Raw genomic sequence first — 21,927 nt, 5'->3', positions numbered from 1 at the left:
ATATTTCAAAGAAGCATGCTTTTGTGACTAGTTTGGCTTCCAGGAAAAAGCTTTCACATGTGGGTGTGCAAGTGTTGACTTATAAACCCAACTTGCCTGTGGCCATGGCCACTTCCGAATTGTCTCCATCCTGGACTTTTAGTCTTCTTGATGCAAGTGATATCATCTACGTCTTTAAGCCATTGGACGGTTCCAACTTCGCACTTGTGGCTGATGGTTGCTATTCAGTGCCATCAGTCATTCGAGATATGTTTCAATCGATCAAAATGGACACTTTGATCAACCGATACACTGAAGAACGGCAACGCCAACAGGCCAATGGACCAATATCGGGTCGCGAAAATGAAGATGAAGCATGATCTTCTGGTCATTCCTTTCATTACACTTAAAAGTTTTATTACAATCAATTGCTTTTGAAATTAAATCCAAAAGCATATCTCTGTGTTATATGTTTTGCCCCCTTGTCAGTCAACGTGCGTGAACTGGTCATCAGTTTGGATGAGCTGAGCAGCGCGGGCCCCATGGGCCCTCGGTGCTTTCAACCAGGTCTCGGGGCTTTTTCTTCGGGTCTTGGGGCTTTTTCCGCCGGAACCAGGGCTCAGAGGCATCTGACGAAAAAAGTCAGGTTTCTACCTAAAAAATTAAAAAAACCAGCTTAGAGCATCCGCACTCGTGCGGTAAGGTTAAATTTAACGCAACCGCGGGGTCTTTTCCGCACCGGTGAACAATTAGCCCCGCGGTAGTTAATTTTTCATCAGTTTGCGTTAGCGAATCGGTAAATCTACCGATTGGCTAACGCATGCGGTAGCACACATCACAACCTGTTCACAGCAACTACAACTCCAAAAACTCAACTCAGCCCAATCTCCAATACCAAAGTCAACAACAAACATCGTCTTTTCACCTCTCTCACCCAGTCACATGAATTGAATCAAGACCTTTTAACACCAATCAATGTTTTTACAATTGTTTTTTTTGTTTTTTTGTTCTAAAATAGGTCGTTTGAAAATCTTCAACTCGACTTCAAACCAATCGAATCAATATGAAGAATTTCAGACTTCACATATGTATAGAGATAGATGAGAAAATTGAATTCTAAAGACTAATGACTGGAAGACTTTTAAGATCAAGAGATACAAACCAAACAGTTGAAAAAAGCTGAATCAAACATTAAAAAAAGTTTGGATTGGTTCAGATTGTTCATCTTTCTTGTGTAGTTTCAAATCTTTATAATTTTCACAAGATCAATAGATGTATTCAAATATAGCCTTTGTTTTCTTAAACTTGAAATCGTACTTGAAAAATTGAATGTTACCTTACTGCATGACCACTGCGGAGCACATGCATTATCGGTAAAGTTACAAACGTTACAGTGCTACTAACACAAACGAGTGCGAAATTTGGCTGAGTTAAGTCATTTTTTGCTTAATGTAGCGGTTGTTACCGCACGTGACCAAGTTAACAACCGCAAACGAGTGCGGATGCTCTTAGCGTTTTAGCCATCTGATCTAAAATGTCAGGTTTTGAAAAAAAAAAAATTGGCGACCACGATCATGTCGGGTTTTACATCAGACGCCTCAGTAGGAGCTTTCCAGGGTCCTGGTTGAACCCATCCAAGTGTTGAAGGTTGACAAAGTGCACTCTATACCAAGCCCAGTGGTAGTTATTGTACTACCATCTGCAGGGACATTTGGCTGTGAAAAATCACGAGTTGGTAGTAGACTCTCTGAGTGTTTGTCTGATTCTCATCACTGGTGTTTTGAATCCCTTTGCAGGGTTACTTTCATCTCTTCCTTCTTTTATGCATGATTCCAAGATTTGAGTTTCTCGTGTGCAATGGTTTCATGGGTGTGCATGACGCTCTGGTATGGCTGACCGTGGAATAAGCGAGTGAATGATTTGTATCCGTTTCCACGCGGTCATGCCTCTTACGTAAACATGTACAACTTCAAGTATCGAGTAGCTTGAAATATGTTGATTCTTCCTCGCGCAATCTTGAATGTTACTTAAACGAACTTGAACTTCTCATGCAAGGGATATGGTGTAGCCCATAAGTTCGAATGAAGAAGTCGGTACCACAGAAATAAATCGATATGATTTGAAAGTTGAAGAAAAGTAACGAATAGACTGAAGACTGAATGTTTGATGAAGATCTGTGAGGAAGGACTTGAGTGTGAAGATTGCTCACAGACTGTTGTTGCTTTAGCGATTCGTGACGATGCTCGTGACGCTTTGATGGTGGTTTTCTTTTTTGGGGTTTACAGCCAACAAAACGAGAGAGTTCTTCCCTAAATGAGACTGAAGTTCTCATTGCCATATCCTCAGCAACTTCTTTAGCTTAACAGCAACTTCTCATCACTCGCCGTTCAACTTCCATCGCGCCTCAAACAATCATCAACTCAACATGACCATCTCCGTTAAGAATTCTGGTACCGCTTTATCAGAAACTGAACCTGTCAAACCCCGCAATACTGAGATCGAACCTCAACCCTCACTCGATGCCACATCCCATAACTCTTCCTCTTCTCTTCATCTCACTAAATCCAATCAAACCAACGGCGACTCCTCCTCTTCGGCTAACATTTCCACCAACATCTTGCCTAGTCATCTAACCCTTGAACCTTCGCAAAACGATCCTGTCGGTCGACAATCTTCCAATCTTCATACATCAACCTCGGACTCGGGTGGTGACCCTGAGGCTGAATCGTCCGGAACGCTTAACACTCTCAAATCCGATTCTGTCAAATTTCAACCACCCACCGGAGGTTCTCTAGCGCCTCCGAGCTCTGCGCACAAACCTCTTGATTCTTTAGAATCTGAGCACTCCGCCATCAGCGCCACAAATCAGTCTAACTCGAATGACAAGAATCAAGAGAGACCCAGTGCGCCTTCGGGAGATATCACTCAGAAACCTGCCCAGACACTTCTACCACCTGAATCTCATCGTGTTTCCGAGCATCAAAGCCCTATATCCGATCAAGAACCCCCGAAACCAAAGTCCAGATCTCCCCGTCAACCTAGTCTTACTCGCCTTAGCACTGGCACATCACCTCATTGGGCTGGCAGTCCAGCACATCAAACCGCCGCAAAGCTTCCCACACTTCCTGATGCGATAAACGATAACAATACGTCTACCTTCGAACGCTCATCTTCCGGAGGAATCAACTCTCAACCCTCACCCTCTAAGGGTTGGTCGGCCGTCAAAGCAAAACTTCTCACCAACTCCTCACCCGCTGGTCCTAGTCAGAATAATTCTCCTCTGCGTGCAAGAAGTGAAACTGGCTTGCCAGGTTCCGTCATTGGCTTCATCAAAAGCAAACCCAAAGCCGCAGAGGTCAAAACCCAAGTGATTGGAACCGAACTGACTACCGAACTGACGACCGGGCTGCTTCCAGTGTCAGTCAAACCTCCTACTGTTCTTTCGTGAAACCAAGCTGATGTCTTTTTGCACATACGCTTATGCGAATGTTGTCTTATGATCGCTTTTGCCGCTGTCCAATCTTGGCTCCCTCAGCATCATGTTGAAGATGGCCATGGATAGAGATGAACATGGCCAGCATCGGATCCCGATCTTGATGAACTACCTCAAGCTCAAGGTTGCGGACAGCATCCATCCTTTCCATGCTAGCCATGCTGTCTTCCGAATAGAACTCGAATATGGTGATAGACTACTCAAGGTCAGCGATATACCTTCGTGTCCTATCATACTACGCCTACTCTCCTTATAATTACTCATCCATAGATCTTGCCTCCAACAATACAGTGGGTGATTTACCGGGAGCTGCGAGACTTTGTCAACCTTCACGCAGCCTATAAGGCTTCCAACATTGTTTCTCGCAACTCCAATGATGTTTCGCTTCCTCCGTTTCCAAAAACTTCTTTACCGTACTACAATCTTTTGAAGCGCGAAGGAAAAGCTGAGAACAAGGGTGAATTTGCTAGGCTTCAAAGGGAGGGTTTGGAAGATTACTTACTCAAGCTCACCAAAGCAACTGTATGTTACTTTGGCACTCTGCCCTCAGCCGCTGATGTAACATTCAACGCTGATCTCTATACGACCTTTGCATGAAGCAGATGTTCGTTCCAGAGGCCAACCGGTTATGCAAGTTTCTTGAAATATCGGCTCTCTCGTTAGCTCTCGCAAACCGAGGTGGATTTCAAGGGAAACAGGGGTACCTTCGCATCATGTCAAGCGGCGCGTTTTCACGTCGTAAACGGGCTGGATTCCACCCTGTGGAGTGGAAAGAACGACGAGAACCCAAATGGTTCATTGTCCGCGAGTCTTATCTGATTTGTGTGGATGAACCCGACCAAACGGAGATTTATGATATATTTCTGTTGGACGACGAGTTTCAGTTGAAACGGCCGACGAGGCTTCTTAAGCAAGGTATCCATTTAATAGATTGGCATGACGCTAGAAAGCAGCAGCACTCTCCACCGATTCCTCAAAGTACATACGTCGACTCACCTGAAGAGAACAAAAACAAAGGCAAGAATAAAAACAAAACTAAACGAAGGTCCATGTCTGTGCCAACTCGCCATAGTACAGAAAGCGATCCTAATGACCCTTCGGCTACGGATCTTATGGGGGCTGATCCCAAACATCAAAATGCATCTTCGCATGTATTTTACATCATCAATTCAGAACGAGAAGTTAAATTGACAGCAAAAAACGAAAGACAGATGGATCAATTCATCGCTTCTATTGAGCGTATGGCTGCACGATCTATCTGGTCAGGCAAAAACCGGTTCGACAGCTATGCACCTATCCGCATGAATGTCTCCGCTCAATGGTTAATTGATGGTCGTGATTACTTCTGGAACTTAAGTAAAGCCATCTTGCTGGCAAAGGAACGGATTTATATACATGACTGGTGGTTGGTCAGTACATTGTTTTAATCTTATCCTCACACTTTTGCCACTTGTGTTTTCACGCATCAAATGATCTGATTGCTTCATGCTCATATCATTCAGTCGCCAGAATTGTATCTAAGGAGGCCACCTGCTCTAAACCAAAAATGGAGATTAGATAGATTGCTCCAACGAAAGGCTAACGAAGGTGTTCAAATATTCGTAATCGTCTATAAAGAGGTATCCAATGGGTTTACACCCGTCGAGTCAGGTTATACAAAGAGTCGCCTATTATCACTCTCACCCAACATTCATATACAACGATCTCCATCTCACACTGGTACCGGGAATCTATTGTGGTCGCATCACGAAAAACTTTGTGTCATAGATGAAACCATTGCCTTCATGGGTGGACTTGATCTGTGCTTTGGGAGATGGGACTCTCCTGGCCATGTGTTGATTGATGATGCCACAGGCGGTCTGGATTTTGTTGAGAATTTTGATCGTCAGACCCATGACGTTGAGGATGGTCAAATCTGGCCCGGAAAGGATTATAGTAATCAACGTGTTTCGGATTTCTTCAACTTGACTCGACCAGAAGAAGATATGTATGATCGCGATCGTGTACCTCGACAGCCATGGTAAGAACTCGCATAGCTCTTCTTCATGAGTGCCAATGAATGAAGCTCAAAGCCGTCTTCTCCTTCTACAGGCATGATATTGGTTTACAGCTCGTTGGTCAACCAGCACGGGACTTATGCCGACATTTTATCCAGCGTTGGAACTATCTGTTACGAACCAAGAATCATACTCGCCTGATGCCTTTTCTGATCCCACCATCGGATTTCACCCCGCAGGAGCTTTCTGAACGACGCATCATTGGTACCTGCGAAGCTCAGATCTGTAGATCTTGTGGGCCTTGGTCAATTGGTACCCCTTCCAAGATCGAACATTCGATCCAAACTGCCTACGTCAAAGCGATCGAGCTAAGCGATCATTTTGTTTACATTGAGAATCAATTCTTCATCACCTCCTGTATCGTCGAAGGGACCGTGATCACCAATCAGATTGGGGATGCTCTAGTGAACCGAATCATCAAAGCACACGCGCAAGGTACCCCTTGGAAGGCTATCATAATCATTCCTACTATGCCAGGTTATCCCTCCCCTCTCAATGAAGATGCCGCTGGTTCAGTACGTCTCATTGTCGAATGTCAGAACCGATCGATATGTCGCGGAGAAACTTCGATCTTCAGTCGATTACGTGTCGAAGGGATTGATCCGAATGATTACATCACATTCTTCAGTTTGAGAGGTTGGGGTAAGCTAAAAAATGGACAATTGACAACTGAGGGCGTCTATATCCATGCGAAGGCTATGATCGTTGATGACCGGCTAGTAATTATCGGCTCAGCCAATATCAATGAACGATCTCAACGAGGTGACCGAGACTCGGAACTTGCTTGCGTGGTTCGTGATACAGATATGATAGATAGTACTATGGCTGGAAAGCCATACAAGGTCAGCAGGTTCGCTCATACAATGCGAATCAGGTTGATGCGAGAACACTTGGGTGTTGATGTGGACGCTCTCGAAGCTGAAGAAGCGAATATGGAACTCATGGAGCATCAAAATCAAGTTCATGAAGAGCGTGTAAAGGAAAGGGCTCGTGCCGAGCTTGATGTTCCGCTCACTCGTCCATCTGCGAAGACTTCAACCTCTATGCTTGGTTCAGGGATGTGGGATCCAGATCAAGAACAGCGCCAAGATTCCGATGCACGACAAGGTGTTACACATCTGGTATCACACCGTGCCCGTGCAGCGGACGCAATCAAATCGCTTGGGAACGATCTCAAAGATAAGCTGACTATCCATCGTGGAGAAGGGGGTACGGATCTTGGAGGCGAAAGTGCAGAAGGACCCACTCAAAATTCAAACCGACAGACTACCAAGAAACTTGTGACTGAACAAGCCGATCAAAATCCTACCGTAGCACAGGGCAAAGATCAATCTACCGGGAACAATGATGAAGGTAATGATGGCGAGCAACCTACTTCAAAGCTTGTTGCAACTTTAGAGGAAAAGATTGCAAATGAAAATCCAATGGCTTCAGCTACGTCTGCTCATGATTCTCGCACACAGGGTTTACTGCATCCTACAGGTGCTGGTGGTCGTGAACAGGTCAATTCGGAACCGAAGTACTTGAAGGATCGTACCAGCAATATCAGCTTTGCTAGTGATGGGGAGCCCACTGCGTCATCGTCGCATAAACACCAAAGTTCCGACACTCTGACAGGACGCGCTCGAGGGCCTAGCGTATCGGTCAGTGAGCATCACAGCTCGAGCCGAGATCGGGCCGATGTCTCTTCACCGCAACCCGATTCCAATCGTCAAACTCCTCAACTATCAGGTCATCTACCCTCTCATCTTAATACACCTCATCAGAGTCATATCAATCATGATTTCTTGAACAGTCCACCTATCGCACCCAGTAGACATCTATCAAAAAGAGCCAAAGTAAACCCATCTCAATACACCATCTCAGTACCACCAGTAGAAATTGATCCCAATGGATTTGAAGATCCATTAGTAGATTCATTTTTTAAATCAGTTTGGCTTACTGTCGCTAGTCGAAATACACAAATTCTTAGAAAAGTATTTAGATGTGTACCTGATGATAATGTTAAGACTTGGCAAAATTATAAAGAATATCAAGCATGGGAAAATCGACATACGAAACCAGTTAGAGATCGATCATCTAGTGTGACAGAAATGATGGGTGGATCAGATGAAGGTGCAGGTACAGGTCATAATGGTGTAGGTAATAATGGTGGGTTAAATTCTTCAGTTATCTCAACAGAAGGATCAACACGTACAGAACAACCTCATCAACATCAAGAGCGAGTTAGAGAAGCTAGTGCGTTTAGTGGAACAAGTACTTTAAGTCAAGTTGATAGATCAACCACATCTGAAGGATCGAATATAAAAACACCCAATACTGGATCGGAATTTCCAAACCATTCTGAAATGAATACACATTCATCTATCATTACTAATAATACAACTAAACCTAGAAAGAAATCGATTAGTAAAGCAGAAAAAAAAGCTAACCTTGAAGAAGGTTTTACTCAACTCGAACGTGATCAAATGGAAGAATTCTTAAAAGAAGTTCAAGGTCATTTAGGTATGATTGGAATCTGTTTTTAATCTTTTCTCTTTGGAAGAAGCATTGATCATCGTTTTTGGGATTTGTTTTTTGTTTAGTTTTGTTTCCTACTAGGTTTATGGAAACTGAAGATTTAAATAATAATGTAAGGAAAATCTTTTTAAATTATGATTGCTTGTCCTTGAATCGTTGAGAGATTGTGATTTCTTTACATTTGGAACTAATGGATTTCTTTTTCTGGTACTTGGTTTTTTTTCAGTTCTTATTTCAAAAAGATCGAATTCCTCCATTAGCAATTTATGATTAATCTTTTCTATCATCTTATGTTTTTTTGCTGTAAATATTCTAGAAACCTGATTGACAATTTTCATTTTGGACTGTATATGATAAATTGTTAAAGAATTTCTTAAGCATCACTTTTTTTCCTTTTTTAAGTATATGGTGCTGGCTATATTAAGTTTTTTGGACAATGTTGATTTTCATCTTCTTTCAGAGTTCCTAGTGCAACGATTAAACCTTTCATCTTTTCTTTTACATCATTTTCATTGATATGAAGGTACTTTCTCATTTAGATGTCAGGCATTTTTGCTTAAGATGCATTGCTTAGGATGTAACATATAGTTCATCAACGTGATCCTTGTGCTTTGATTAAGATTGAGTAGTTCGGCCATATTTGCTGAATCTGTTGCTTTTCCATGAGTATATCTCTTCATGACACATCTTTTGTGTGCCTTTAGTTCTAATCGCGCGTCCTTTAAGTTCGAGCTTGGCTTCAACACACTTGGACCCGCAGACTTACAGTCAAATCGCAAAAGCTTGACCGATTTTGCCCGCCAAACTCGAGGAAATTGGCGGGAATTGGTGACAAGCTTTTCCGGTTTGACTGTATTTGTGTTGGCAACTGTGAATTATTGGAGAGGGTGTCACGCCTTCTCAAGGGCTAGAAATACTTGGCTGAGCACCAGTAATGCACTTCACAATTGTCAACAGCTCACGTCGTCGTCAAATCCCTGGCAATTGTTAAAGGAAAGCGTATGTAGCGGCGGCAAAACAATCAAGATAGAATACGATCTCGTAACTCCCATATCTATATCCGCATGGGTGGCATAGCAGCGCCACTTGGGAATCCTCCTGAGCATCTGAGAGGTAGACATCGAGATTTGGCGTGACTGAGCGGGAGTACCACCATTTGTAAGGAAGGCGCTCAATCTGGCAATTTGATGAAGTGATCTTAGATTTAAGTTTCAAATTTTAGTGCGCGAACTCACCATCACCACCAACTCAAAACCATCACTACGTCACCACGTCACCTCACCTGGCACCACAACCAACAACAGCAGGACTACCACCATCCACCATCATCATCATCACCATTTGTATCATTCTCAACATCATCATACATTAACATTAACATCAACAACATCATTATCATTATCTTCAACATTATCATCTTTAGCATCTAACATAATCATTACCATGTCACAAGTCACTCACCATCCCCTTGCTAATGCCAGTCAACCAATGTCAGTCTCTTCGCCTTTCATATCTCTCGTGATCTATCTAACTCTTGACTTGCACCACATACCTTATTTATAGGAGCCTAGGTTCCAACTTCTCGCCTGAAGAGTATCGCAAGCGCAAAGTCGCCTTGATTACTGGTTTGTTTCTTTTTCCATCTTGTTTACCCATCTTGTAAACCTCTGAAATGAACTGACCTTATGTGTTCAATCAGGTATAACTGGGCAAGATGGATCTTATCTCACAGAGCTCCTTCTTGATAAAGGGTACGAGGTACACGGTATCATTCGCCGATCATCCAGTTTCAACACTGGTCGGATCGAACATCTTTACAAGGATGTGCACGAACGTAAGTTAATCAGAGTTACTCATGCCTCGTTCATGCATCGCTGATGAATCCCCGATCTTCATCTTTTACAAACAGGCCCCAAAATGGTTCTCCATTACGGTGATTTGGCCGATACGACGAATCTCGTTTACATAATCTCCCAAACCCAACCAACAGAAGTATACAATCTTGCTGCTCAATCACACGTTAAAGTGTCATTTGATATGGCAGAATATACTGGTGATGTGGATGGACTTGGTACTTTGAGATTACTTGATGCGATTCGTACTTGTGGTCTTACTCGACATGTTAGATTCTATCAAGCTTCTACTTCAGAACTTTATGGTAAAGTGGTTGAAACTCCTCAAACTGAAAAAACTCCATTCTATCCTCGAAGTCCCTATGGTGTTGCAAAACTTTATGGGTACGACTGTTTTTGTCTTTTTTTCAATCATCTTTGTTTACGCGATCGGTTTTGACAACCGGACATACCTTGATGGGGGAGATTTAGCTGATCAATCGATCATTTTCCCTCTAATTTGATTTATCTTCCAGGTTCTGGATCGTAAAGAACTATCGTGAGAGTTACGATATGTATGCTTGCAATGGAATTCTCTTCAATCACGAGGTAAGTCGTATCAATATATCCTCTATAATCTATATCCTGGTGATCTCACGGCGCGTGTTTTCTTTGTGTTCATCAGTCTCCAAGACGAGGAAGAACCTTTGTGACTCGTAAGATCACACGAGCAGTGGCTGAGATCAGCTTAGGTCTGCAGTCTTGCCTTTACCTTGGAAACTTATCGGCCAAAAGAGATTGGGGTCATGCCAAAGATTATGTTGAAGGCATGTGGAGAATGTTACAACAAGATGTAGCAGAAGATTATGTTTTAGCTACCGGTGAAACACATCCGGTCCGGGAGTAAGCAATATTTGTTGATCTTGTTTTCTTAAGATCTACTAAGTTGAGAATAATTCCATTTGTAGGTTCGTGGAGAAGGCATTTGCAGTCGTAGGGACTGAGATCAAATGGGAGGGTGTGCCAGATAGTTTAGAGGAAACCGGAGTGGATGCGAAGTCTGGTAAGGTACTTGTCAGAGTTGATGTGAGTTGCTTCCTCCTCAACCCGACTCGATCTGCGACCTTCTGAATGACATGTTTACTGACGTGCTCTTTGGTCATGTGTCCAGCCGATGTATTTCCGACCAGCTGAGGTGGAGCTATTGCATGGGATGCCTACAAAGGCTGAAAAGGAATTGGGTTGGAAACGCAAAGTCTCCTTTGACAGCTTGGTTAGAGAGATGGTTGAAGCTGACTTGGTCGGAGTTGAGTTCATACTTCTTTCATCCCTACAGTTTATCATCTACTTCTCATGTTGACTTATACATCTTTCTTGGAGCACAGGCGCGCACAGCCGACCATAATTAGTCCCAAGTGAAGATGGATGAATCCAAAAGTAAAGATAGACATGCGTAATTCAGAAGCATCCTTAAAATCACCCCTCTTCTAATTCATTATTGCATTCATTTCTCTCTTATCATTTTCACATCTTTTTGGAAGCATTTGGACTTATTTGATCATCTACTGTATTTTTTTGAAAGTGACCTCATACTCTTTATGATAGTATTTGGATCTTGTTACATATTCGATATTACAGGACATTATGAAAAAATTTCATTTTCTTTAAGGGATTAGCTAGCTGTTTTTTTAGGAAATCCAACAAACGGAACAGCCGCCTTGAATTGATCTCATCTATGTTTTTCTTTTCCTAATGAAAGAACAATTGGAAAATTACAGGACTTCAAATCACAGGGACTATCTTTATTCAAAATTGTATCATGATAGCATCTTGAGGATTTTTTAGATGGACGTTTAGATGTGGTTATATGACTTTGCCTGGATCTCCTTCTTTTTATTTCATTTGATGTGCTAGACTTTCATTCTTGTCATTGATGTTACATGAACAATTTCAATCAATCATTTGTGGTTTGACACCTGAGTTAATCTTGTTTGATGGATCACCCTGAGCTCTTCCCCTTGGGTGTCTTGCTGCATTGGGTTCTTTGTGAAGAGATGCTTAACCCACTTCATGTTCTCAACCCTCAAACTATATCCAACTCGTGCAGCCTTCAAAAAAGTGTGTATAGCTCAATTGCATATCACACTAACTGAACAAGCTCAATTCTTTCTCGCAGAAGGCCAAGAAGTACACCTTAAACGATTTAGATTGACTCTGATCCAGTTTTCAGGCACGCCCATTTGAAACTCTTCCGGGAGTCCATGTCAGAGTAGGTTACTTCCATGAATCTCATAGTATTTTGTTCATTATTGGACAGAAGAGTCCGGCTGGGCGTCTTTTGAGATTTTCTTTGCCTTCAATGTGGATGAATACTGAAGGCTAAGTTTGGCCGAGTTCAATTTGACTTGAACTTATCAATGTCCCTCCCTGACGATAAGATACATTTGAGTGCATGTCATGTTGAAGCTAGCTTAACCACAATCCCATAGTCACACACTGATGAAGGTGTTTTCTGTCTTTGTGAACTCTCATTGATCACTCACAACCGTGTATCGGTGGTACGAGTTTGGATATATGTCACATCGAGTTCTTGTGCGAGTCAGCGTTGATGATTATTCATCAACCTAAGTTTCACTGAATCATCCAACCTTGTGGCTTTTCCCTGAATTGGTAACCTCGCCTCAAAGCAGAGTTCGTGTTGTCTCCCTTCTGGTAACAGACGAGCTCGAATGAAGTATCCAGGAAGCCAAAGCTATCAACCTCGAGGAGACACTATCTTTCCGATTGACCGAATATAACCCGGTACGATCTCCAGGCGGCCAAGGTCCAGAGAGTTGCGGTTGTCATCATTCCCAAAGACTTCAACAAATCCGGAGTGGGAGATCGGGTCTTTTACAGTCAACATTTGCTTCATCAGGGTAGGTGATGGATTGTCCGATGTCGAGCTCAGAGAGAAAGGCTGTCTATATAAGGATGAGCTTCTATGATCTCGAAATTCAGCCGTCCTGATCATCACATATCTTTTTCTTTACAAATAACTTCATAACTAGTCTTCTTCTTTGTGAATTACCAAGCTTGATTTCTTCGTAGAGCATTTTACGTTGAGACTTCTAACTAAAAACAGACTCTCAGGTTCAAAAGTGTTAATAGTTGTACTTTGAACTCCAAATTCAATAAAAGATGCGTCTCTCTTTTCAATTCACGCTACTGTTATTGGCCATCTCTTTTTCTACCATCACTTCCGCACCTGCGGAACCGTCATCTGCACTAGGAGTCGCTACTCCACCAGGGGGGGCCAAACCACTTGGAGGTGAAGACGCCAAAAAGACAGAGGGTGAAGCTGCTAAGAAGCCGGGCTTAGAGGGTATTGGATCGGTGAGATTATATAATCTCTTCAGCTTTTGTCGTGTCTTATAAGAAATAAGATCACTGAAATGCTTTCAATGGTCATTTATTTTCTATTTGAATTCTTCAGAAAACTTTAGGTGCCGAAGTAAGTGATCTGTTTCCTTCTCAAATATGTGATAGATATACTCATGTCACATTTGGTTTGGGTTCAGAAAACTGATGGTCCTGGAAAACTCGAGAGTAAATCGAAATCTGAGGGTACTGGAAAATTTGAGTCAGTAAGTAATCATCTTGAGCATAGCTGCTTGACGTATCAGTATTTTGTTTATGATACAAATGATGCCATCTTCTTCCTATAGGGCGACTCAATGTGTACATGCCAATGTTCATGTAAACCAACATGTAAATCAGAACCCAAGCCAGAACCCAAGCCAGAACCCAAGCCAGAACCACCAAAGGCAGAACCACCAAAGCCAGACATCAAATCTCCCGAGGGAAGTTATCCATCCGTGAGTTGATAATGAATAGCTTATTATCTGAAAATTTATATATTGACATATGGTGTTTCTTCATAGTCTGCTATGGGTGGCTTTTCTGAGCTTGGAAGTCAAATTCAAATCACTTTCTTGGCAATCATGGTTACAATAATGACACTCTATACCTGAATAAAGCCATTCTGTTGATCATTCTTTGCTTAACAAAGTGGAAATTAGCTACTTGGTAATGGTACATGCAGAAAAACATGGTCAAAGAACAAAAAAAAGTCTTGTAATCTTGTAGTATATGGTGTTTCTCTGAGCTTAGATTAGGAGTCAAGGAGATCAAATTTGATTCTCTTTTCTTGTGAAATGCCTATCAAAATAAATGTAATATAGTTAAAAAAATCAAGAGAATAGATTCAGTTTTGAACTTGGTTCCAAAGAATCAATGTGGCCTGATACATCAAGATAGATTTCAATGCACATAATTGTGCTTTGAAGATTGAAACACAGGACTAAAGATTCTGAATCAAGGAGGTATCTTTGCATCTGTTGTCAGATAATTATTGGACTTTTTTGACAGTCTATTTGTCTGATGTGCTCAGGAACAGATGTGTTAAAGAATATAGTAAAGCAAAGTAAGATACTTGTGGTACATAGTGATGTAAGAATGTATGAAACTATTTGCTCCCAACTCAGGTGCTGGGATGAATAGCTTGCAGACTTGGGTTTACATGCAGCTATTGCAAAAGCTTCTACACATAAAAACCTTGCAGAAAGTCTTAATCTAAACCAGTCCTGCACAAATTAATTACTTGCAACTTGGATAACCCCTTGAAAATGATCTTCCAAATGGGGCTTCACTTAGGTTGGATGGCATTGATCACACTACCAACAAATATGTTGCAGGTTCAAAATTGTAAAGAGCTCCTGAGATGAAGATCCCCTTAGGCTGTATGTGTCTGGTTCATTGTGTCTTTGATATCAAGTGGATTAATGTGTGCCCACTTCTGGTAGGGCTATCATGATAGCTGCCCATATGAGTCATAATTGCCAGCTTTCCATCAGTATATGCCACCTGCAGAAAACTTTGTAGGGGTTCATAAGTTGTGCCACAGAAAACCTACGGTTCTTTGTATTCTTATGAATGTAAACCAGAACTTAGATTAGAAACACCAAAGCCAAATCCAGACATCAAATCCCCCAAGAGGCATTACCCATTGGTGAGTTGACCATGTAGTGCCTTTCCGCTTTGTAGAAACCCAGTTTGATCTATGGTGAAGTGACAAAATCTTCTTCTTGGAGTTCATGGTCACAATGATGTCTCTCTATACCTGAATAAAGCCATTCTGTTAAGAATTCTTTGATCATCAAAGCAAGATTGACTGATGGTTATACCCAGAAAAACTTCACCTCAACTTGATTTCTGATATCATAGTACACGTCCCCACGCCTAGGATTTGTAATCATTGGGTTCAGGACAAACCCTGGCTGCGCCGCTGCAAAAATTGAATGATCACGTAAATCACTTGGAGGGGACTGTACATAGTTTCTAAGCTCAGGTTGAGGACTGGAATCTGAAGTTTGGTCTGATTTTATAGATATCCTATGACACACTTTCATTTCTTCTCTGACATCATAGAATTTTGTATGCTTCTTGATCTATAAATTTGTACCTTGGTTTTATGCAAGCTACTCACTAGAAGAATGAATGTTGTTCACAACTAGCTGTTATCTTTCTAATCTATTCTTACAGGTTTGTGTAGCATTAGGTACATCTTCTTTACATCACACTTGTGTTCTCTTACATGAATACTGAGAGCTTTTTGTGCTCTTCCAAATGTTTGTTCTCAATAGTAGTAGTGTGGTGATAAAGAAATTCATTCTGAAATTTGTTTTGTGTACCATTAGGAACATTGTCTTTCCCATTGCACTTGTGTTTTCTTACAGAGTAATGGGAACCTTTTGTGCTCTTCCAAAGGTACATCTTCTTTTGCATTGCACTTGTGTTCTCTTACAGGCTACTGAGAATCTTTTGTTCTCTTCCAACACATGAACTTCTATAGGTTATGATTCCAGATCTACTCTACAAACATTCTTGACTTACCTCCATGAGTGACCCTCCTCCCAAAAGAGAGAAACTACCTAGCACTCCTGAATTACTATTTGACAATAACAATCAACTAGATCAATCACCTACCAAAGACTTAGCCACCAGCAATCAAGTGAAAAACTTGCTACTTCAACCTCCATACCAGCTACACCTACCCAAACCATCACCATGACTACCAATCCAAACCCCACTCCTGAACTCAGCATGTACACAGACTCTCACTTGAGTGTGTTGAAGTATAAGGGTCCGTTCTTGTCACATATCACATTTCACAAGGTAGAAAATTTACTGTATAGTTATCATCACATATCTCATTTACATTAATATCAACATATGTAGTGTTGTCATGTTTGTTGTGTTATAATTCATTTGTCATCATATTAAACCTATGTATCACTAAGAATTTCATTGTTAAACCTCAAAGAGCAGCAAAGTTTTGAGTCTACATTCCTCATCCAAGATATTCTAACTAGTTTTTGGTTGAAAGGTAAGTTGACTCAAACTTGTGGGATTTGGATAGTTCACAGGCCCTGTTCTGAACTTTCTTATTCCCCACTCTGACAGGTGGGTATTTTCATTATGTTTCTCATTTCTCATATTTTAGATTTATTCTATTGTGATGGAATCAATACTGATCCAAGATCTTCTAACTAATTCTTGGGTGAAAGGTGAGTTAACTCAAACTTGTGGGATTTTGATAGTTCAAAGTTTCTGTTCTGAACTTTATCATTCCCTGCTCTGACAGATTTTAACAGAGTGTGCCTGTTGTTGTAGGCTGTCTCACACCTACGTGGCACAACTGCAACGCAGTGCCAAATGGACTGCTGTAAGAGCCAGACACTCAGCATCAGCTCCATTTCCACATCCTTCTCTTGTGGAACTTGGAGCTTTACACAGCTGAGTGTGTCTCTCATCTGGAACCAACACAGCCTCCACCATTTCTAGCTTGATGACAAACAACACCTTACTCATCCCTCCTGGTCCTCCCGCTATGATGTCTTTTCTCCTTGGTGCAGTCCAGAAGAAATGGGACAAAGTTTTGAATTTACTAGACAGTGGCACACCTATAACTATATTGTGCAAACACCAAGCTTCTTTCAAGTCCTACTCAGAATGCTCCAAGAGTGTCCTTGTGGATGGTAATTCCATCCAAGCCATTGGAAAGGGTATGGATGTCATCATGAAATTACACAACACGGAAGGTATTCTACGTGATCGAGTGAAAAAGAGGAAGCCTGGACAGACAGGTCTAGTTGTGAGTTGTACGACTCAAAGGACTGAAGATGAAAACTGGGAGCGGAGTAAATCGACGCTCTTACCTGCAACAGAGCAGGGATCAAAAGCAGCGGAAGGGTCTGAGTTGACACGTTCCTAACGGTGAGGTATATTTCCAAGACATAGGAAGGAAATATGTAGAGAAAGAGAAACTAGTAGCAAAGAACAACAATTCACCTGGACAGACAGGTCTAGTCGTGAGTTGTACGACTCAAAGGACTGAAGATGAAAACTGGGAGCGGAGTAAATCAACACTCTTACCTGCAACAGAGCAGGGATCAAAAGCAGCGGAAGGGCTAATGATGGAGGTGAGTAAAAAGACTAGAACACTAATGTAAAAGAGAAAAAGGCTTACTCTGAGTTGACACGTTCCTAACAGTGAGGAACAAACTCAGAGCTCAAGAGAAGCCAGGTATATGAGGAAACAATGATGATATGGAAACGAGAGAAAAATTCAGACAAATGTAACAACTAACCCGAAAGGGAACATGGCGCAAAGAATCAATGAATATAATGTAACACCTGTTCTCAAAGCGTCAATAAGCTCAACACAACGTAACACCTTCCCAGTTCAACTCTACACTCCTGATCCCAAAGTGGTAAGTTCATTCCTACAATGACCTTCTCCATGAAACCTGAATCCTGCTGTTCACCCTTCTTCCTTCCTACTACTTGACCCATGATGTACTTGACCTTAACACCTTCTTTTACCATAACACATCAAAGGCATCAACTCTGAATTATCCTTTACCAATGCCCTTCATGTTACATTCCTCAATAGCAACTTGATCAGCTTGTCTCAATCATTCGCAAAAGCTTTTAAACTCATAAACTCTGCCAACCATAAGTTTGAGATCAAGACCTCAAACACCACCATTCTTGAAGGGACCATAACTAATGGGATTTTTGTCCTGAACATCTCCCATGGCAAGTTTCTAGCTCTATCTACATGAAAAGCTTCTCCTTCTGCCAAGTCAATCCTTCTACACAGGCGCCTAGGACAATTGAATCACTGTTACATGACTATGCTGTTTCATTCATCTCTGCCTCCTCTGTCTACATGCCCCTCATCCATATTTAGTAAACACCATTGGTGGCTCTCAAAGTAGACCTGGTTTCAAAAAAACCAGTTGACCCAGTTGAAGTTTTGGCTGTGCGTTGTCAACAAATGTCAAGTTGATACACAAAGTTACCGCCAAAAAGCAACTGGGGCAACCATGTTTTTTTGAAACCAGGTCAACTTTGAGATCCACTATTACTTTCCTTTTGGTTCCTGGTCCGCCTGCCCCCTTAGAAGTGGTCCACAGTGATCTCAGTGGTCACATTTCTCCAGAATGTTGGTTGCTATTGTTTCAAAACCAACGGATATACTAAGTACAAACATATGTATATAATTAAGCATAAATTGGAAACTTTCTCCTTTTTCATGCAATTCAAACACCTTGTCAAGAAAAAACTTGGGTTGCCCATTCAACTTCTTGTTAATGATAACGGCAAGGAGTATCTATCAAGCAAATCTACTTCCTATTTACGCAACAATTCCATTTCCTCCAATATCTCTGCCCCTTACATACACACCACAACAGAGCCCCATATTGGAGCGTGGTAATTGCACCAGACCCCACAGAGCACGTTGTATGCTCATAGATGCAATCCTACCTAGCAAATTTTGGGGAGTAGCGGTAACTACCAGGGTTTACCTTGCAAATTTTTGTAGCCCGTATTGGCTACAAAACTCCTTACAAGCTTTGGACTGGAAAATTACCAACTCTAGATCACCTTTGCATATTTGGATGTGCTGCTTAGCCTTTGCTTCCAAAACAATTCTGGCAATCAAAGTTTAGCCCTCTAGCAAAGAAATGCCTTCTGCAACATGTATCATGTGGAAAATAAGCAGCGGAATTCCATGAAGAATCTTTTGCAATTTGAGTTTGAGAAAAAGGTGTCAATTGCATACTTTTGAGTCTGTCTTCAGTACGGCTTGCTAATTTTTATCTTTCTTGGAAGTTGGAGCAAGTTTGTGAGAGCTCCAGGAAGAAGTAAAAAAATCATATATTAGGGGGGTTCAAGTTTGGTTTTTTTGCATAATCTTATAAATCCAGGCAAGTTGTTTGTAAAAAAATCTTTGTAAAACCAACATATTTTTAATTTTTTAGGTGTCCCACTTTAAAACATTTATGCATATCTTACAACAATGGGCAAGTTATTGTAGCATAAAAATACGCAAAAAAAGCCAACTTGAAACCCCCTATTTCCTTACTTGGTACACAGCTATTGCAGTAAATACCTATGTAGTTTGTAAGCACAGCACATACATAACACGATAGATAGGGGGTTTGAACAAAGTTATGATCAACATTATGACCTATCATGTTCAAAGGGCTTTTCTGCTTGATGGTTACCAGTGGGCATTTGTGATCAGCAATGCAAGTAAGCTCGTGTCATTGGCTACCAAGAGAGATGTACAAATTTGCGGATATCACGTAGAGTAACCGTGACTTTATAAGATTGAATTTCCCCGACTCACGGCTCCTTCATAGATTTTTCAATTTGTGGGATGAAGCCCTTAAGAGAGTAGAAATCCGAAAGTACATATCCAAGAGGATTATCAAGGGTAGTAAGAAGAACGGCACTGATGATTTGGTCACGAGCAGATTATGGTTGAAGACAAGGCATGGAGACAGCATAAAGTCGGGAGTATAAATTCTCGTCAGAACTACCTACGGCGCCGATGAACATGATCAGAGCAAGAGGAAATATAGAGCTGCTTACCGTACGAACTGAGAAGAAACAGTAACTGTTTAGGGGTCAAGTGACTATCATGTGACCCGAACAGAAGGTCTATCAAACAAGTCGCGGTGGTGGTTGATGCGGCTGCACCATAGGCCAAAAGGAGTGGGTAAATAGTTAAATCGTCTAAGAGCGGTTCACGCAATTTATTGAGTGCCTGAAGAAAGATACTATAGATACATTTTGATACAGATTTTGGCAAGTGAGTATGTCTGACCTTTCCATAGACCCACGATTCCAAAGAAATACGTCGGAAGGAAGAAGATAAACTCGTGAGCAAGTAACCAACGGAACCATAAATGATTGGATGTGCCTGAGCTAGCGCCCATCATCAATGGATCGTTAGAGATGGTGATGTAGACTGCGCGATCAAATTGAGTTGTAAGAGTCAGCTCTTTGTATTCAAGTTGTGTGGTTATAGGTCAACGCACGCTATAGGACTGACTGACAATTTAGGAGCTTTTTGAAGGCCGAAGGAATTATCGCTGGGGGCATCACAGGCTGGATATCTTTCAACACGTTGACAAGAGACGTAACCGAACCCAACCCAACCTCTGGTAAGTCACGCCACTTCCTCAAGGATGTTTCGATTGGGGAAGCCATTCCAACTTACCAATCACAACTGTAGCTACAGCATGCATGGCTAGAAAGCCCATGTATAGTCGGTCGCGTGCAAGCCTGTTGGATGAGCTGGAGGGTTTGGTATTCATCATGTAATTGGATGGACGGCCAGCGTTGTACCCTGAAAGACGTGCTGCTCTGTAGCCGATGGCCTGACCAATTGTCTATGACAATGCGATTCTGATCAAGACCTTTCAATTCTGAGTCGGTTCGATAAAGAAGGAGAATAACACGTGAGATGACCTCAAGCAGATCTGGCATGGTCGCGCCGCCAGGACTCGCCAGGCCGGCCTTGCCACGTACGGGTAGGAGAACTACATAGGTACATATGCACCTGTAACCAGAACCGACTTGTATGTAGTATGTATGCAATATAGGGCTATGACCCGGCCCTGGCCCTGACCGGCCGAGTGTGCCCGAGCGTTTTCTAGGTGAGGTCGAGGCCGAGCCCGGGGCCTCAAGTCCAGCCTGGGAATAGCAAAAAAGGCCCCGGTACAGGGCTACTCGGGGCCGGGGCCGTCGCAAAAAATCTTTATGGAGGCAATCTTTTGGAAAAATTGACGTCATCAAGCATCCTTCCCGAGCTCTCAAACACGCTTTCAAGGGGATGGTCCGAGCCAGGGCCTGCCCGGTGCTGCCCGGCAGCATCCTTGAGTATTGCGTGGCCGAGGCCGGGCCTGAATCGGCCCCGGGGCCGGCCCTGACACTTCAGGGCCGGGTCATACCCCTAATGCAATATATTATTACATATATACATGCAAATTTTACATGTGGTGTGGGCGCAGTCTCATAGGCCGACTTGTGGTAGCCGGCAAGCACTATTTAAACGCAACCCAATCGTCACCCCAGCAGTTCCCACATTGATCCTTCCGAGTTTTCAAACTCTGAAGCATGATGAAGCTACCGATGGACGAATTACCTCTCAGCACGGGCTTGGTTTCTTTTAACTCGTGCCCGATGCCATGGTATCTTGCGCTCGCCATCACCCACCTTGTTACTTTAAGGAGTGCATCTTGGACGTTCTGAACCCCAACCTCTAACTCGTTCATTTGATTTGAAGGTTGGAATCAGAGGCTTGATCATCTTGGAAGGATCCTTTTACGTTCATCAATCCACACTTCTCACCTTGTTTTCTCACTCTCAATCTGTCTTATGTCAATGCATGCATGTTCGTACCATATGTATCTTCAACGACCTCGTCGCTCCTGGTGCCTCTTGCCTGTGTTATCCAATCGATCACCGCCACTGCTAGGTACTTCTCAGGCGCAAGTTTCATGCCTCAGAGAGGTGTATTCGGTGCCTCGAGACTCTCGAATTTGCGCAGATTCCATTTCGTCTCCACTTGACTGTAGAAATGCAATCCAAAACCAGAAACATCCATCTTGCAGGCTCTCTCGCCGAGAGGCACTTAGTTAAATCA

At 42.3% G+C, this 21,927-nt stretch overlaps 4 protein-coding genes across 4 annotated transcripts; 3 read left to right on the top strand and 1 right to left on the bottom strand.

The window, feature by feature from the left end:
* Positions 1-3,340: 3,340 nt before the first annotated feature.
* On the top strand, positions 3,341-8,548 carry MELLADRAFT_48625 (uncharacterized protein; the record flags this gene model as incomplete). Its single annotated transcript, XM_007410902.1, has 10 exons — positions 3,341-3,396; positions 3,515-3,677; positions 3,764-3,994; positions 4,075-4,881; positions 4,975-5,492; positions 5,564-6,501; positions 6,586-7,684; positions 7,760-8,034; positions 8,115-8,161; positions 8,276-8,548. 9 exons carry the CDS (start codon positions 3,519-3,521, stop codon positions 8,321-8,323), a joined length of 4,122 nt encoding a protein of 1,373 aa, XP_007410964.1.
* A 761-nt stretch (positions 8,549-9,309) lies between these two features.
* On the top strand, positions 9,310-11,864 carry MELLADRAFT_43686 (uncharacterized protein; the record flags this gene model as incomplete). The annotated part of the gene is made up of 9 exons (XM_007410903.1): positions 9,310-9,539; positions 9,613-9,674; positions 9,749-9,883; positions 9,959-10,286; positions 10,418-10,490; positions 10,567-10,784; positions 10,850-10,967; positions 11,053-11,187; positions 11,267-11,864. 9 exons carry the CDS (start codon positions 9,493-9,495, stop codon positions 11,288-11,290), a joined length of 1,140 nt encoding a protein of 379 aa, XP_007410965.1.
* A 1,197-nt stretch (positions 11,865-13,061) lies between these two features.
* MELLADRAFT_63790 (uncharacterized protein) lies at positions 13,062-13,894 on the top strand (the record flags this gene model as incomplete). The annotated part of the gene is made up of 5 exons (XM_007410904.1): positions 13,062-13,256; positions 13,357-13,374; positions 13,442-13,507; positions 13,589-13,738; positions 13,805-13,894. The coding sequence occupies 5 exons, from the start codon at positions 13,062-13,064 to the stop codon at positions 13,892-13,894; spliced, it is 519 nt and encodes a 172-aa protein (XP_007410966.1).
* A 5,857-nt stretch (positions 13,895-19,751) lies between these two features.
* Positions 19,752-20,596, bottom strand: MELLADRAFT_107196 (uncharacterized protein; the record flags this gene model as incomplete). The annotated part of the gene is made up of 4 exons (XM_007410753.1): positions 19,752-19,816; positions 19,869-20,012; positions 20,104-20,247; positions 20,500-20,596. 4 exons carry the CDS (start codon positions 20,594-20,596, stop codon positions 19,752-19,754), a joined length of 450 nt encoding a protein of 149 aa, XP_007410815.1.
* Between the last annotated feature and the right edge of the window lie 1,331 nt (positions 20,597-21,927).

Source organism: Melampsora larici-populina (assembly GCF_000204055.1).
Source record: "Melampsora larici-populina 98AG31 unplaced genomic scaffold MELLAscaffold_22, whole genome shotgun sequence".
In the NCBI taxonomy this organism is placed as follows: Eukaryota; Fungi; Basidiomycota; class Pucciniomycetes; order Pucciniales; family Melampsoraceae; genus Melampsora; species Melampsora laricis-populina.
The sequence above is the reverse complement of the archived record's forward strand: the minus strand, read 5'-3'. Positions and strand labels throughout refer to the sequence as shown.